Source organism: Ooceraea biroi, chromosome 1 (genome assembly GCF_003672135.1).
Source record: "Ooceraea biroi isolate clonal line C1 chromosome 1, Obir_v5.4, whole genome shotgun sequence".
In the NCBI taxonomy this organism is placed as follows: domain Eukaryota; kingdom Metazoa; phylum Arthropoda; class Insecta; order Hymenoptera; family Formicidae; genus Ooceraea; species Ooceraea biroi.
Window position 1 is genome coordinate 11682693 of NC_039506.1, and position 14776 is coordinate 11697468.

Here is a 14776-nt window from a genome sequence, read left to right on the forward strand (position 1 = left end):
CACAATGGCCACCATGAAAAAAATCTTATAGCTATTCGGCAAATTTTTGTCAAATTCATGGTATTGAAAAGTACAAAAAAATGAAGAACAAATTTTTTTGTCATTCTGTACGATTGTTTTTGAGGTCAAAATGACAAAGTGAAAAATCATTCATTTTTACGTTATATTCATCCATTTTCAGCATGGTTACATGTTTTCGAAAAAATTTGGGCAAGTATACCGTTCAATAGAACAAAGTTTCAGCTTTAAGAATCCGTTTTTTAAATTGCTGTGCGATGATTTTTACCGGAGTTATGAGCAATCAAAGTAAACAATGCCAATTTTTATTTAATCGGCGATAACTCAGTAACAAAAACTCGTAGAAAAATTTTTAAAAAAGCGTTTTGTAGGGAAAACTTCAATCTTTTACAATAAAAAGTCGAGAATTTTCGCAGAATGTTTTTTAATACGTAACAGACCTTCAAAGTGAAAAGAAAATTTCTTATTTTGTCCAGTTCGCAGTTTTTTGTATGTAAAAATTACCAAACGTCACAGAAATTTAAACGCATGGCAACCGTTCGAAAGTAGAAGTTTCAAGCTTTAAAATCCTTTTTTTAAATTTAAATTGCATTCATTTTTAACAAAGTTACAGCTGCTTGAAACCGATTGAACGGTGTGCAAGTGAGCGGTGTCCAACTGAGCGGTGTGCAATTGAGCGGTGTCCGACTGAACGGTGTGCAATTTACGTGTCCAACTGCACGGTGTGCAACTGAACGGTGTGTAAATAAACGGTGTGCAAGTTAGCGGTGTACAAAATTCATTCGCGTCCAAATTTACGGTGTCCAATAGCTACTCTATCTAAAATTCCTGTGTCCAATCGCACTGTGTCCAATTAAACCGTGTGCAAAGTAACGTGTCCATTTGCAACGTGTCCATTTGCACCGTGTCCAATCGTAACGTGTCCAATTGCGCCGCTCCCCGCTGCAGTCGCTTTCGCAGGCAGAGTAAATGAATAACATCTGCGGCAGCCACTGCGTAAACGAACGCACCCATAGAGATATAAGAATAGAGCGCGCGAGTCCTATGCTAACGCGTAAGGGCCCATGCCCACAGGACGCGGTAACGCGGCAATACACCAGCATTTCTGGTAATACTAAATATATAACTTCCGTATTACCAGAAATGCAAGACGGTGATTGGCCACCGCGTTGCCGCATTACCGCATTGCCGCGTTACCGCGTCCTGTGGGCATGAGCCCTAAGTGGCTGCGATAGAGGAATAGAAAAGGAGCGCTGCATATAGGGTCCTCTGTCCTTCTCAGTCGCGCATGCGCTTTTGCGTGATACACAGTCTTTCCATATCTGCACATGCGCGACTGAGAAGGACAGACGGCCTTGAGCTCTAGATATTACAAGAGTAGCGCAAACGTTTGATCTTACCGATGCCGCCATGTTGGACCTATCACCTTGGCGTCCAATGAGAAGACAGAGTCACTTGTAACCTAACATAAAACTGCGCCTGCAGTTAGGTCCAACATGACGGGGTTTGCGCTACTCTTGTAAATATCTAGAGCTCTAAGACGGCCCTATATGCAGCGCTCCTTTTCTATTCCTCTATCGCTTGTTCAGCTCCCTCGCGCGCTCTATTCTTATATCTCTATGATTGCACCATAGTAGCAAACAAAATGGCGCTCATCACGTGATTTACCTGGCCAATCAGACGATATTCCCTCAATGTCGCTTCTCTTATAGTTAGGATAGAGACCCTAGAAGTAAGAGACTGGCCAAGGTTCTAGTTGGATAGAAAATGGCAGAAAATGATATTATATATAGCTACTCGCTACTGTCAGATCACATACTTCACAAGCATTTTTATAATTATTTCATAACAATTGAATGTATTTTAACTCTTATTTTTCATATTTCTATTTTTCAATAGTATTCAAAACTATCATTACGTTTACACGAGCGATACTTCTGTAGTAAACTTACATTTGCTCGTCATTGATTGGTTCCGCCATTATTATTCCGCCATTATGTATTCAGCCAATCAGAAATTGAAAACCTTGGCCAGTCTCTTACTTCTAGGGTCTCTAATCTAGGACTCTAGTTGTACTATAATAGAAAGCGACCATGAATAAATTTTTTTTATTTTCCTCAACACAAATTGCTTTTTGTATAGTTTGCGTTACTTTAATACAACTTTTATACTTTGTTGCAAATTGTTACGACTCTGATCAACAGAGGGGGAGTTTCTGGGGGAACGCGCCGATAGGGTTGTCAATGAGATGTTGAAACTTTGTAAGTTAACCGAAGGATTTATTCCGAGGCATAGAATCTTCCGTTATTAGAAGTGATTAGAGGCGCCTCTTGTTCGAGATGGTGGCTTGCAGAAGATCCGGACGTTGCAGGAAGATTTGGGGGTTGCTGCTCGCTTCTAAATGATTATTTGACTTCGGGATAGGGCCGTGAAGCGTCGATCAGCCCTGTTCAGTTGAGTCGGGAACAAGGGATTTGGTTCCGGGGTACTCCGTGCAAGGTGAGCTGACGAAGATCCTAGAAAGTTTGGGTTTTTGGGCAGGTAAAGCCCCCACCTTTTCAGGCAATGTCCCGTATCTGTAAGCTGGGCAAGTGAAGGCCCCCCCTTTGCAGGCTATTGCGTTGTATGGGCGAATAAAGCCCCCCGCGCCCTTACTGGCAAGACCAATATATGTAATTTTGGGCAATCGAAGCTCCCACCTTTGGAGGCAAGACCAAAGAATGTTGAATGGGCAAGCAAAGCCACCACCTTTACAGGCAAGATATAATGCACGAGCTCGTAAAGCTCCCCGCGCCTTTGCATGCAGGACCAGTGATGAACACAAAGGTAAATCGCTGATTAACCGAAGGATAATGTGAGCATATGCCAAGATAAACCATTAAATATATCAATCAATGAATACCATAATTCGAGTTCGGTCATAAGCCAATATAATGATTAAATAGTAATAAGTGTGAATATATGCCAAAATAAACCATTAAATGCATAAATCAATGAATAACATAAGTCGAGATCGGTTATAAGCCAATCTAATGATGAATAGTAATAAGTGTGAATATATGCCAAAATAAACCATTAAATGCATAAATCAATGGATAACATAAGTCGAGATCGGTCAGAAGTCAATCTAATGATTAAACAGTAATAAGTGTAAACATATGCCAAAATAAACTCTTAAGGGCCATCTACAATGGAGTGTTTTAGTCGTAACAGCGCTAAAACTACGACCATGTCGTCTACAATGTAAACGACGTAGCAGTGATTCAAGCCAGCCAATGAGAAAATCAAAGTTAGAAAATGGTGATTGATGGTGATTTAGTTTTCCTGAAGAAGTTTGTTTTTGTCGGCAGTAGTTATGGACAACTTGAGAAACATTGGACTTTCCTTTTTATTATTGTGTTTATCTTGGCATAATTTATTGCTATTACAATGGCAATCTAGAAGGAAGAAATCGACGCAACGACGCTGGTGGATTCGACCTGTGAATAGGTTACGAAATACTCAAGGGTTTTATCATAACATTGTTCAAGTATTACTTCAGAATGACCACGAAGAGTTTTTTGGATTGTATAGAATGTGGCCCGAACAGTTCAAATTGCTAGTAAATATGCTTCATCCTCATCTTCGGAAGAACAGTATCCGGACTCCTCTACCTACAGAGCTGCGCTTAGCTGTCACTTTGTTGTAAGTAAATTTATTTCACTTTTATTTTATTTCATTTTCTGAAATAATCTCATCATGATTATTGCAGATACTTATCCCAGGGTGACAGCGCTAAATTAAAACATGCAGAATTTAGAATAGGCAAATCAACTGTTCATAAAGTAGTGCATGAGACTTGTCAGGCGATTTGAACAGCACTACAACCAATTGTTTTAAAATCTCCTAGTAAAGAAGACTGGAAATCCATTAGTCATGAGTTCATGACAAAGTGGCAATTTCCAAACTGTCTAGGTGCAATAGATGGAGGTCATATGAGAGTACAGGCTTTTCCCAATTCTGGATCAGCATTCTACAATTATAAACAGTTTTTTAGCATGATATTACTTGCCATCTGTGATGCAGCATACAAATTTACATGGGTTGACATTGGACAATATGGTGAGTATATTTATGCTCTTCAATTTTACAGTTTATAATGTGTCATCTGTAATTGCCACTTTGTGATCCATTTTCAGGTTCTATAAGTGATGGCGGAGTATGGATAAACACTGATTTAGCACATGACCTCACTGCAGGCAATGTACCCTTGCCAGATCCAACACCACTTCCAGGGACAAATATTCCTTTTCCCTTTTTTTTTATTGGTAACGAGGCTTTCCCACTAACATCATATATGCTGCGGCCCTATCCTCGCAAAGAGCTGACTGATGACATGAGGATCTTTAATTATCGCTTGTCACGTGCACGATGCACGATAGAGAATGCTTTTGGTATTCTGACTGCGCGATGGCGTATCTTACAAAAACCTTTATGCATGTCAACAACAAATTGTGAATATGTGTTTAGGGCTCTTGTCTGCCTACATAACTTCATTATGATTGGAGAGGAACATAAAACTATTAACAATCGTCGGTATTGTACATCAGATCTCATTGATACTGAGGAGAACGATGGCAGCATTAGAGAAGGGTATTGGAGACAGCACTTTTACCCACAGTTTGCTGAAGTTCGTCGAATGGGTGCTAACCGTGCAGGTTCTATACCGAAGGACATGAGGAATTACCTTAAAGAATATTTTGTCTCTCCAACTGGTGAAAATCAAGTTCCATGGCAATACGAGTACGCATTCAGGGGAGCGACTATTACTCATCCTCCTCAGTGATATTACAATTAGTTTCTTAATATAAGTCTATATGATAGGTATAAATATGTTTTATTTAAGTATATAATATGTATTTATAATATTTGAAAGAACAGTAAACCCAAATAGAAATTAATAAAAAGTATTTATTGATACGTTCTCAAAATGTTATTCTTAACAATTTCAATCAGTCTTCTTATGAATCTTTAGTCAAAACAAACATTTACTTAACTTTTCTAAGTTCACTATATAAACGTAATAATCATAAACTTAATTATAGAAATATGACTATTATTAATACAAGAAATATATATTTCTATATATAGATTATATATTAATAAACAATAAGATATATAAATATATATAGTACTAACTTAGAACATGCAAAATTTAAGATAACAAGAGATTAATTAAAAATATTAATAAGTTACATTTTAATAAAAAAATAAAATCTCTTATGACATAAAATATTAAAATAAAATCTCTTATACATAAAATATTATAATATAATAAGATACACACGCACGCACGCACACGCACATCTTATTATATAATATATTAATGTATTAAAAATATAATCTTGTATGTTGAACATCTGCTATCATATAGATTATAGATACTTTGATTTTATAACGTTGAGCACTTCACACATACATTCGAGACGCTTTTCTTCAGGTACAGACTTAAGAGCATATCCAATGACAACTAAGACTGGATTATTTTCAGATAATGCTGAGGAAACAGTAGATACTTTGGCCTGAGAGATACACTGATCTAAGTTTGTGATCATTACCGTAGGTTTATTTATGAAGGACTCCTCTAATTTTGTAGCAAAATTAGTCAAAACTGTTGACTGCTTAGCTATTGCTTGCATTAAGAAATCATCATCTTTCTTCTTGCGTTTAGCGAACTGATCAAGTTCAGGAACAGTTCTTTTACTTTGTGTACTCTGTATCGTTTTCAGCACCTACTCAGATGGTGACAGTAATGGTGTAGTAACTGATGCAGAACATTCCTGTACATTCAGGCTATTGGATGAAGATGTTGATGCTCGTATGATAGCTTCCTTTTTTTTGCTATCATTAATCGAGGACACAGATGTAGCATTATCTGCAGATAAAAAGAGATTAATGAAAACTATCCATTTTCCTTTCACTACATCCTACGTACTACATTTGCAGGCATTACAATAGATTACTTACTGCTATATGTTGACTCTAAATCACTAGACCATGAACTTGACGGAGAGAAAAACAATACTTGTGGAGATGGTGTTGATATTGGTAATGGTGCTAATGTTGATGGTGATGATGATGGTGATGGTAATGGTGATGGTGATGGTGATGGTGATGGTGATGATGATGATGGTGAAGGCAAAATAAATAGTGGGGAAAAAGAAGTTTTTCCAGTGGTTGTGATCTTTTTCATATTATTATATGACACGTAATTACTGGCAGTTCTGAAACACCAAAATATTTACCACTACTTAATATCATATAATATCATATAAGCAAGTTGATTTGATTTTGAATGAAGACTATACTTGCGAGGCATAATATGGTCCGCCAAAAATAAACAAAGAGGATAAAGAGGCCATTTTGGCACATACAGGGGCTTCTTCTCTTATCAAGATTTTCCTTTGACAGATGTTACGACCTTCCGTCTTTCCCTACCAAATCGCTGGCGAATGCTATACCATATTTTGGCGGCTTCTTTCCCTGATGATAGAATCAGGTGAAATTATGTTACTCGTATTTTAATATTATTTTTAGGCATATATCTTTTTTTTGTATAAATTCGTGAAAAATTCATGAAAAGTTTTAGTAATAGCAAATATTACATTTTCGACAATAAAACTTCTTACTTTTTACGAGTTTACGCTACAGGAAAAGATACATTGTGATACCTAGAAATTACATCAAAACATGAATGACGTTACATCATTGTCACATGCGAACATAGAAAGTGATTTATATGCAACTCACCTGATATTTGCTTCGACAAGCTATATCCGATACTCTCCCAAGCCAAGTCTTTGCAAAACTTTTTACCAGCATACTCTTCCAATTTTTCGCGTACAGAGCGGGATTAGCTTTGACAAGTGCTATCAGTTCTTCCTTCATAGAAACGTTATATTCATCATCCTCCTCATTTACATCAACGTCATTTACATCAAATACTTCTTCATCAGACATCGCGTTTCGAATATTTTATTTAAATAAAAAAACAAATTTATTTAAATACTAAAAAGCACACTCAAGCTACTTCATAATTCTAACATAATACTAACTCAATATTAGGTTAGGTCTTTTTCGCTGCACTTCTGAACTAGTGCAATAAGTAGTGATAGGTACGTCTCCTTAGAATACTAGGGATGCTAGGAACACTAGTCGTAGGCAGTAGGCAGTAGGTAGTACGAAATGGAAATATTTTCTACAACTACTGCTACGGCCTACGACTCTCCATTGTAGATGACCCTTTAGAATGCATTAGCGCAGATGTAAAACGATAATTAACCCGACAGTGAATGCGATCAGAGTAATAGACGCGGAAAGTGAGCGGAAAATGAATCAATCATTGAATGCAAAAACAAATGCATAAGCATAAATGTGAAGTAATAAATAGCCGTTAACGTAGGTAAAAAGCATGTAAACGTAAACCAATATGGAGAAAATTAACCATGAATTTGACTTTAACTTGAGAAGCAGACATTGTATTATACGAGCAACCAAGGTGAACGAATGCCATGAATTAAGCCATCAAGTAATTCGTAAATATAAATGTACATCAGTGATCAGTCTCCAAATGACATAAACAAGACTAATGTGAACGTTTGTCGAAAATAAACCATTAAATACGTATACACATGAATAAACATACAGATCGGTCAATAATATGACATTCCATGAATAAATCAGAAGACTAGGACCGGAATTCAATCATAAGAAACCGGTAAATGCATAACTTGTTGAACAAGATATTCGTAAGGCGACAATGGACCATGCAATGAAGAAATAATGGCAATGCGAGCGTACACCAAAAGTCGAGACCAATGAACGATACAAATAAATCGGTAATTAAACACTAAAGAATACACTGAGATGATGTGAACGGGAACCAACCATAAGAAATCGTTAAAGGATAAACACGTATTAACCGGTAGCACTGAGTCCAAAAAAAGAGGGCAGCCTTTGATGTTAAATTTGTGATGCCGTAATGGCGGTCAATCAGTCAGGCGTACTTCGAGTCGAACGGATCGATTCACCGCCGAAAATGTTCACGGTACTTATCTCGAATTTTTTCTCATCCGTAATCAATCGGCCACTCAGGGTCGCAAAAGATCCCCTCTCTCTCTCAAAGCAATCCTTTTCTCCACCTTGACCTTCAGATAGACTTTCGAGAATTCAGCAGCCTACGATCTCTTCAGTGACTCACACATTCGGGAAAAAACCAACCAGCTCCAAGAAAAAAGACGTCCTTTTTCGTCCTCCGCTTGTTGAATCCGTTGCTATAGAGCTTGAGTCTGCGCGCCGCGGCGGGTATTCCTCCGCGTCTACGCGCTACGGTCACACCGCCGCTCTACGCGCCGAGCGATTCGAGCCTGCTATCGATAGTATCGACGGTTTCTGATACACAAATCAAATTTTACACGATATTTTTTTATATGACTTGTTTTTGCACAATATCATCCACCGTGCAAAAAGAGACCCAGGTATGTGTATACAGGTGACCTAGAGCTCTAGATATTACAAGAGTAGCGCACACGTTTGATCTTCACGATGCCGCCATGTTGGATGGACCTATCATCTTGGTGTCCAATGAGAAGACAGAAGGTTGTTTTGTTCGCGTCGCATGCTCCAGTGTACACCAGGGAGCACTTGGGTCACGGATAAAATGACAGTATTGGTCATTGGAACGCGTTGGGGCGAATAGGAGCATGTTGGAGTAAGCGACGCGAACAAAACTAGAGTCATTTTTAACCTAACATAAAACTGCACCTGCAGTTAGGTCAACATGGCGGGGCTTGCGCTACTCTTGTAATATCTAGAGCTCTAGGTGTCTCACATAAAGTGTTCAATCACTCTTCTGCAGATAGATCTCGTTAAGCTGAATTAAAAAGTCCTATCATTTGGTCATATCATTTTGCAATTAACCACGTAAAATTTTGAGATGTTAATAAAAGAAGATTAGCTCAATACGAATGAGAGCGCGGCTTGTGCAGCGAGGCCGTTGGTAAGAGGGCCGCGCGCTCGTTGTTGGCAAGGTCCGTAGATGAACAGAAGACAATAGAGAAGGTCTTCGCATGGGCCCCATTTTGGATCCACGAAGTGAGACAAATATATATTGTTTTTCACTCTAACTTACTGCACCAATACATTTAAGTGCATCACTACATTTATGCAAACAATATCTGTACGATAGTGGCCGTCATATTGGGGCCAATGTTATGAAGTGAGTGCGAAGACCTTCTCTATACCATCTCCCCTTCATCTACGGACCTTGATTGTTGGTTACGGCGCAGTGAGGCAGCGGTGCCAGAAAGCGTGCTTTGTAGCATGCGGTGGGGATGGAGTGGGAATGGTCTCGCGAATCGTCGCACGCTTTCTGACGTCACTGAGTGAAGAGGATGGCGCGTCTCATTCTCTCCACTATCAGTGATGCCAGAAAGCGTGAGACGATTCGCAAGACCATTCCCATTCCATTCCCACCGCATGCTACAAAACACGCTATCTGGCACCGCTGCCTCACTGCGCTGTACTCACGAACCGCGCTAACGCGGGTACTTGTAAGACTCTCAGCTGTTCGAACTGCAAGCCTGTGCGGATAGCCGAGGGAAGGGTGGAGGAGAACGAGAGAGTAGACTTTAGTAATTGAATTACACCACAGTATATGTATTTAATGAATAACCGAGTACACTTGTACAGAATACCGATTGCCCGAATTTATTGACTGATTGACTCCACGGAGCACACGGCCAGTGCTCGTCCTTGCTCGGATAGAAGTGTCTGAGCGCGTGCCAGATCGGAGCACGTTGCTCCTAAATGAGCGCTCCGATCGCAGACGTATTTCCGGCTGCCCGTGCCGGGCTTCCGGTAGCGGTGGCGCTAGGCGTCACGCTGTGCGCTGGACGGTGGTGCACTCTTTGGCGCAGTAGCGGCATTATCTTACAGCTCGGCCATTCTGCATTTAACTTCGTCTCGAAGTTCTTTATTGACATCATTAATTACCGCTAATTACCACAAACAGTTTTTTTCTCAAATACACTTGTTCCCTGGAATAAGTTTATTGTTTCCGCACGCTTCTTAATCTATAATCTACAACCTATATGTACGTATAAACTATTATACGAATAAATATTTTAATACATAGAAATATATTTATTAATAAATATAAGTGTTTTTTTCAAAATACTTGGCGCTGCTAAACCGAATCAAAAATTGTGTTAGTATTTAAATACTCTAAAGATTACAATAATTTCCTTAAACTCTAAATTACATAACAACTCGCTGAAATACATATATGTACAAATGTAGTTAAACTTATTCTATGCTTAATTCTAATGTCACACACATATACACACATGCACGCATTCACAAGAGAGAAAGAAAGAGAATGAGGCAATTAACATAATGATTCGGTTTAGCAGCGCCAAGTAGGTAAGACTTCCGTATACGACCCACCTCCAATTTTGATGAAATTTTAAAGATATTTAGTACATACTAAATGAAGACGAATGACACAAGTGTGAATGTGCGGAAACTTCTACTTTTTGAAATATTCACATTTTAAGCTAAATGCATATTCGAGCTAAATAAAGTTTCAGATGCACTTTTTAGATGTATAAAAAGAAAAATGATTAGTAAATATTTACCTTTACACAGCCCGCACCAAATGACCTCCGACTGACCTTGACATTGACCTTGACCCCTAACAAGGTCAAGGTCATTGACCTTTCCCGTCGGTCATTGTTTGTTCACTTTCGATTAAAGTAGTTTCGAAAAAGTCTTTAATTTCGATTAAAGCAGAAAATAATTTGTATTTACCTGTTTTGTGCTTTTGGTTAAAATAAAGAATACTTTGTATTTATAAACAAACTATTCTATATATTAATGATTCACTGCTTTAAATAAATTTTGTTCGTTCATATTCAAAATAACTACTATATTTTCGAAACTTATGTCTCCTTATGTGTATAATTACCGGTTATATTTTCTGAAATTGGAGCCCCGGACATATACGCTCGGTTTTCAGCCCGCTTCGCGGGAGGGCGAGGAAGGAGGGGCGAAGCCCCTCCCCCCGCCGGCATCCTTGCCGTGTACCAAGTGATCAAAATCTGTGTGAAATTTGTTACACTGGTTCTGGCGAGGGGGGGGAGGGGGGGGCGAAGCCCCAGCCCCCCGCTCTCCCGCGAAGCGGGCTGAAACCGAGCGTATGTGTCCGGGGCTCCAGTTTCGGAAAATATAACCTTTTGCTTGTCATGGACGGCTGAAAATTCGTGCAAAATCATTAAACTTCTTTTGTTAATAACTTTTTAGTAAACAACGACCGACGGCTAAAACCTTTTGAAGGTCACTCAGGAGGGTGACCTCTATAATATATGTCAAGGACAAGGTGATAGGAGGTGGGTACGCTAATCGGTGGATTTACCAATCCTACATTTAAGACAATCATAAAAATTTGAATACCTCAGAAACTACACGTTTCCGCACATTCGCACTTGTGTCATAGACTTCATATAGTATGTACTACATGTCTGTAAAAATTCGTCAAAATCGGAGGTGGATCGCATACGGAAGTCTAGCCAAAATATCTGTTCGGAATTCGGGCTGTATATTTTCCGAACCTTCGAGAAAACGATCTAATTCGCTCGAAAGCGGTTGAGTTGTCGAATCGTCGAGTTATTTGTCTCGAAGTTCCTATTATGGTTTGGCCGAGTCGCGACAAAGCTGTGTGCTTTCCGTCTCGCTCACCAGCTGACTTTTAGCAGGGAGTGAGAGCGACGAAAGGCTCCGGCTTCTCACAAACAGCGTCACCTTGCCTAACGAAAGAGAAAAACAAGGACAAATTCCGCTAAATCGGAGCAATCAATGCTCGAAAATCAACCACCAGTCGCTCACGAATCCTTCGTGGAGCCGCACGTGTCGAGCATACTGAAATAGTCGTTTCATACCGCTCAGAATTCTTGGTTCTCTCTCGCGTTTGCGATCTCGCTCAATACCGATAAATCTCATCGTGCGAGTGACGAGTCCCACGAGTGAACGCTAAAGTTCGTGGAATTTATACAAAAATCCCGATAGTTTGCGCGTCGTTCACTGAGTGCCTCTTCATCGTTCGAATCGTGGTTCGCTGCTCTCGCCGGCTCAGATATGGTGAATTCGGAGAGTGATCTCCCATTCGGTCCGTCGGCCCTGCGATCACGAGTCCGGCCGTCTGGCGTCCTGCCACTCGTGCATTTCTTTGTGCGTCGGGCGAGTGCAAGTGCACACTCAGCGATAACTGTATTAAATTATCAAACGATTGTTGTTTTCTGATCCAGTGCGGGAAATCTATATTCTCGGTTGCGTATTCCTTTCGCCCAGCTGCTCGCGTCAAAATATTCGTCGTCCGTCGGTTCAAGATATCCGCCCGTGAGAACGGAAACAGACACCGCTCATCAAGATTTCCAATCCGCGAATACGGTGCAGCGGAAGGCGTCGCGCGAAGATTTCCGAATGAACAGCAGTTGTGATTAACGACCGATCCCCCCTGGACGAATTGTCCGGCGAAATCGTCAATCAACAACTGCGCTGTGTTGATTTACCTCAAGAGTCTAATTTAACCAAATCTGTCTCCCGTCCTTCGTACGTCTCTCCTCGCATCACGCTCGCTCTCATCAGAGCGTTAAAGTAGTAAACCCGATCCGCGCAAGCCGGATCGAATCTCGCACATAAAAGTTGCTTAATATTATTATGTCCTTTATTTTTTAATATCAAAGGCTAGTATTCATAGTCCGTTCTTATTTCCAGACGATCTGAAGTAATGTCTTAAGATGCTAATACGACTGTGTGATTGGTTTCAAATATCTTATGATTGTACTTAATTAAGATGGTCTTAAATCAGAATCAACAATGAATATCGACTAAAGAGTAATAATAAAGTAATAGATTTTCTGGTTTGCATAAATACCCATTGTAGTTGGCGCAATTTGTTGATATCATTAGTTTTGTAGAGTCCTTTTTTGAAAGAACGTCAGGCGCGTATACTTGGCGCTTTTTTTGTACCTTTTTTTAAAAAGGTAATTTTGTTGTGATTTCACACATTTTGTAGTGTGAAGTATGTTATTCTTTTTTATAATATATGAGGAGATGAAAGACATAGTCCTGTCAGTCAAGGTTTTTAAAAGTATTAACTTACGTGTTTATAAAATGTAAAATTATATTAAGTATATTTATGCACAGAAGTCAATATATGCAAGAGAAAAGAGTCTATCCCCGTCGTTTTTTATTTCGTTTAATCAATAAATATAATACATTCTGTAAAAAAAAGTATCCGGAATTAGTTAATCAACGTTATCGTTGTCGTCATCGTCGACGTGGTGCAATGTCGTCGTCGTCGTCGTCGACGTGGTGTAACGTCGTCGTCGTTGTCGTCGACGTGGTGCAACGTCGTCGTCATCGTCGTCGTCGTCGTCGACGTGGTCCTTTCACTCACGCCCTCTCGCCCTCTCGCTCTCTCATTCACTCGCTCTCTCGCCCTTTCGCTCTCTCATTCACTGGCTCTTTCGCTCTCTCATTCACTCTCTCTCTCGCCCTCTCACTCACTCGCCCTCTCGCTCTCTCACTCACTCGCCCTCTCGCTCTCTCATTCACTCGCTCTCTCGCTCTCTCACTCACTCGTTCTCTCGCAAATATATCTTTTCTCACTCCAACTTCTTGCACTACATCGCGTCGTACACTTGTCGTATACCGACCGGCGGAGATGCTGTCCGTATATTTGTGTGACTTACACATAACGGTCGGGTCGATAAGTTAGTTTTCTGAATGTAGAGCCTCTACATATGATCGTTATGTGTGAGTCACACGGATATACCAACAGCATCTACGCCGGTTATTCATAATAAAACGTATAGGTTAAAAACGTATAGGTTATTATTAATGACCGAACTAAAACAATAACATTACCAACCGCACTTTTATGTCTTCTTTGGCAGCGTTCGAATTCCCCGCCCGGGTCTTCCTTCATTCATACATACTTTTTCTCACTCACTTCTTTTGCACTACACATCGCGTCGTATATGCTATTACATAGGTTACTTACATTGTATTCAATCTCACTCAATGGCCGGTATTCATAGTCAGATCTTATATTTAAGACCGTCTTAAGTTTATTTGCAGATGTATAGATCATTTCATTGGCTACGGAGTATCTGAAGATACACTTAAGACGGTCTTAAATATAAGATCCGACTATGAATACCGGCCAATGGATAGGTTATTTAACGACGAACTAAAACAATAACACTGTTACGTCCAGTAAACTCCATGGTTCCTCGCTTCCAAAACGAAATATTCTTTAAAAGATTTTATATAATATTTTATGTACGATTAAATCAGCGAACGTCGTTGCCACGCGCGAAAAAGATTTCGCGTGAGCGGAGGTCTCGGGGGTCACGATAAGAGGCATTGCGGTTCCCGGAAAAGAAAATAATTAACTGATTTCTTAGCGATTGCTCTCATCAGACCCATGAAATTTGGCACATGTCCGGCAAAACAAGTCTTTAAATCATGATTAAGACCGGGCTAATGAAGCAAATCATCTCGTTACCGCGACGTTCGAAAACTATTCATTTAGGGGGTTAAAAGGTTAATTGTCGCAAATGATACGCGAAAACGATTATCAAAGAATACCGCCAAGAGGTTTCGTTGATTTACGAAAGCAAGTATTAGACCCATCCGCTGATACCAAGTAAATTAT

The 14776-nt window shown here is 39.7% G+C and overlaps 2 protein-coding genes across 2 annotated transcripts; one reads left to right on the forward strand and one right to left on the reverse strand.

The window, feature by feature from the left end:
• The first annotated feature begins 2283 nt into the window (after positions 1 to 2283).
• On the forward strand, positions 2284 to 4991 carry LOC105284630 (protein ALP1-like). The gene is made up of 3 exons (XM_011348301.3): positions 2284 to 3702; positions 3770 to 4119; positions 4197 to 4991. The coding sequence occupies exons 2-3, from the start codon at positions 3942 to 3944 to the stop codon at positions 4841 to 4843; spliced, it is 825 nt and encodes a 274-aa protein (XP_011346603.2). The 5' UTR covers positions 2284 to 3702; positions 3770 to 3941; the 3' UTR covers positions 4844 to 4991.
• A 415-nt stretch (positions 4992 to 5406) lies between these two features.
• Positions 5407 to 8397, reverse strand: LOC105284632 (flocculation protein FLO11). Its single transcript, XM_026969868.1, is given in 5 exon segments — positions 5407 to 5932; positions 6025 to 6281; positions 6366 to 6540; positions 6808 to 6891; positions 6894 to 8397. Coding segments are annotated over 5 exon segments (1140 nt in total). The 5' UTR covers positions 7018 to 8397; the 3' UTR covers positions 5407 to 5432.
• Between the last annotated feature and the right edge of the window lie 6379 nt (positions 8398 to 14776).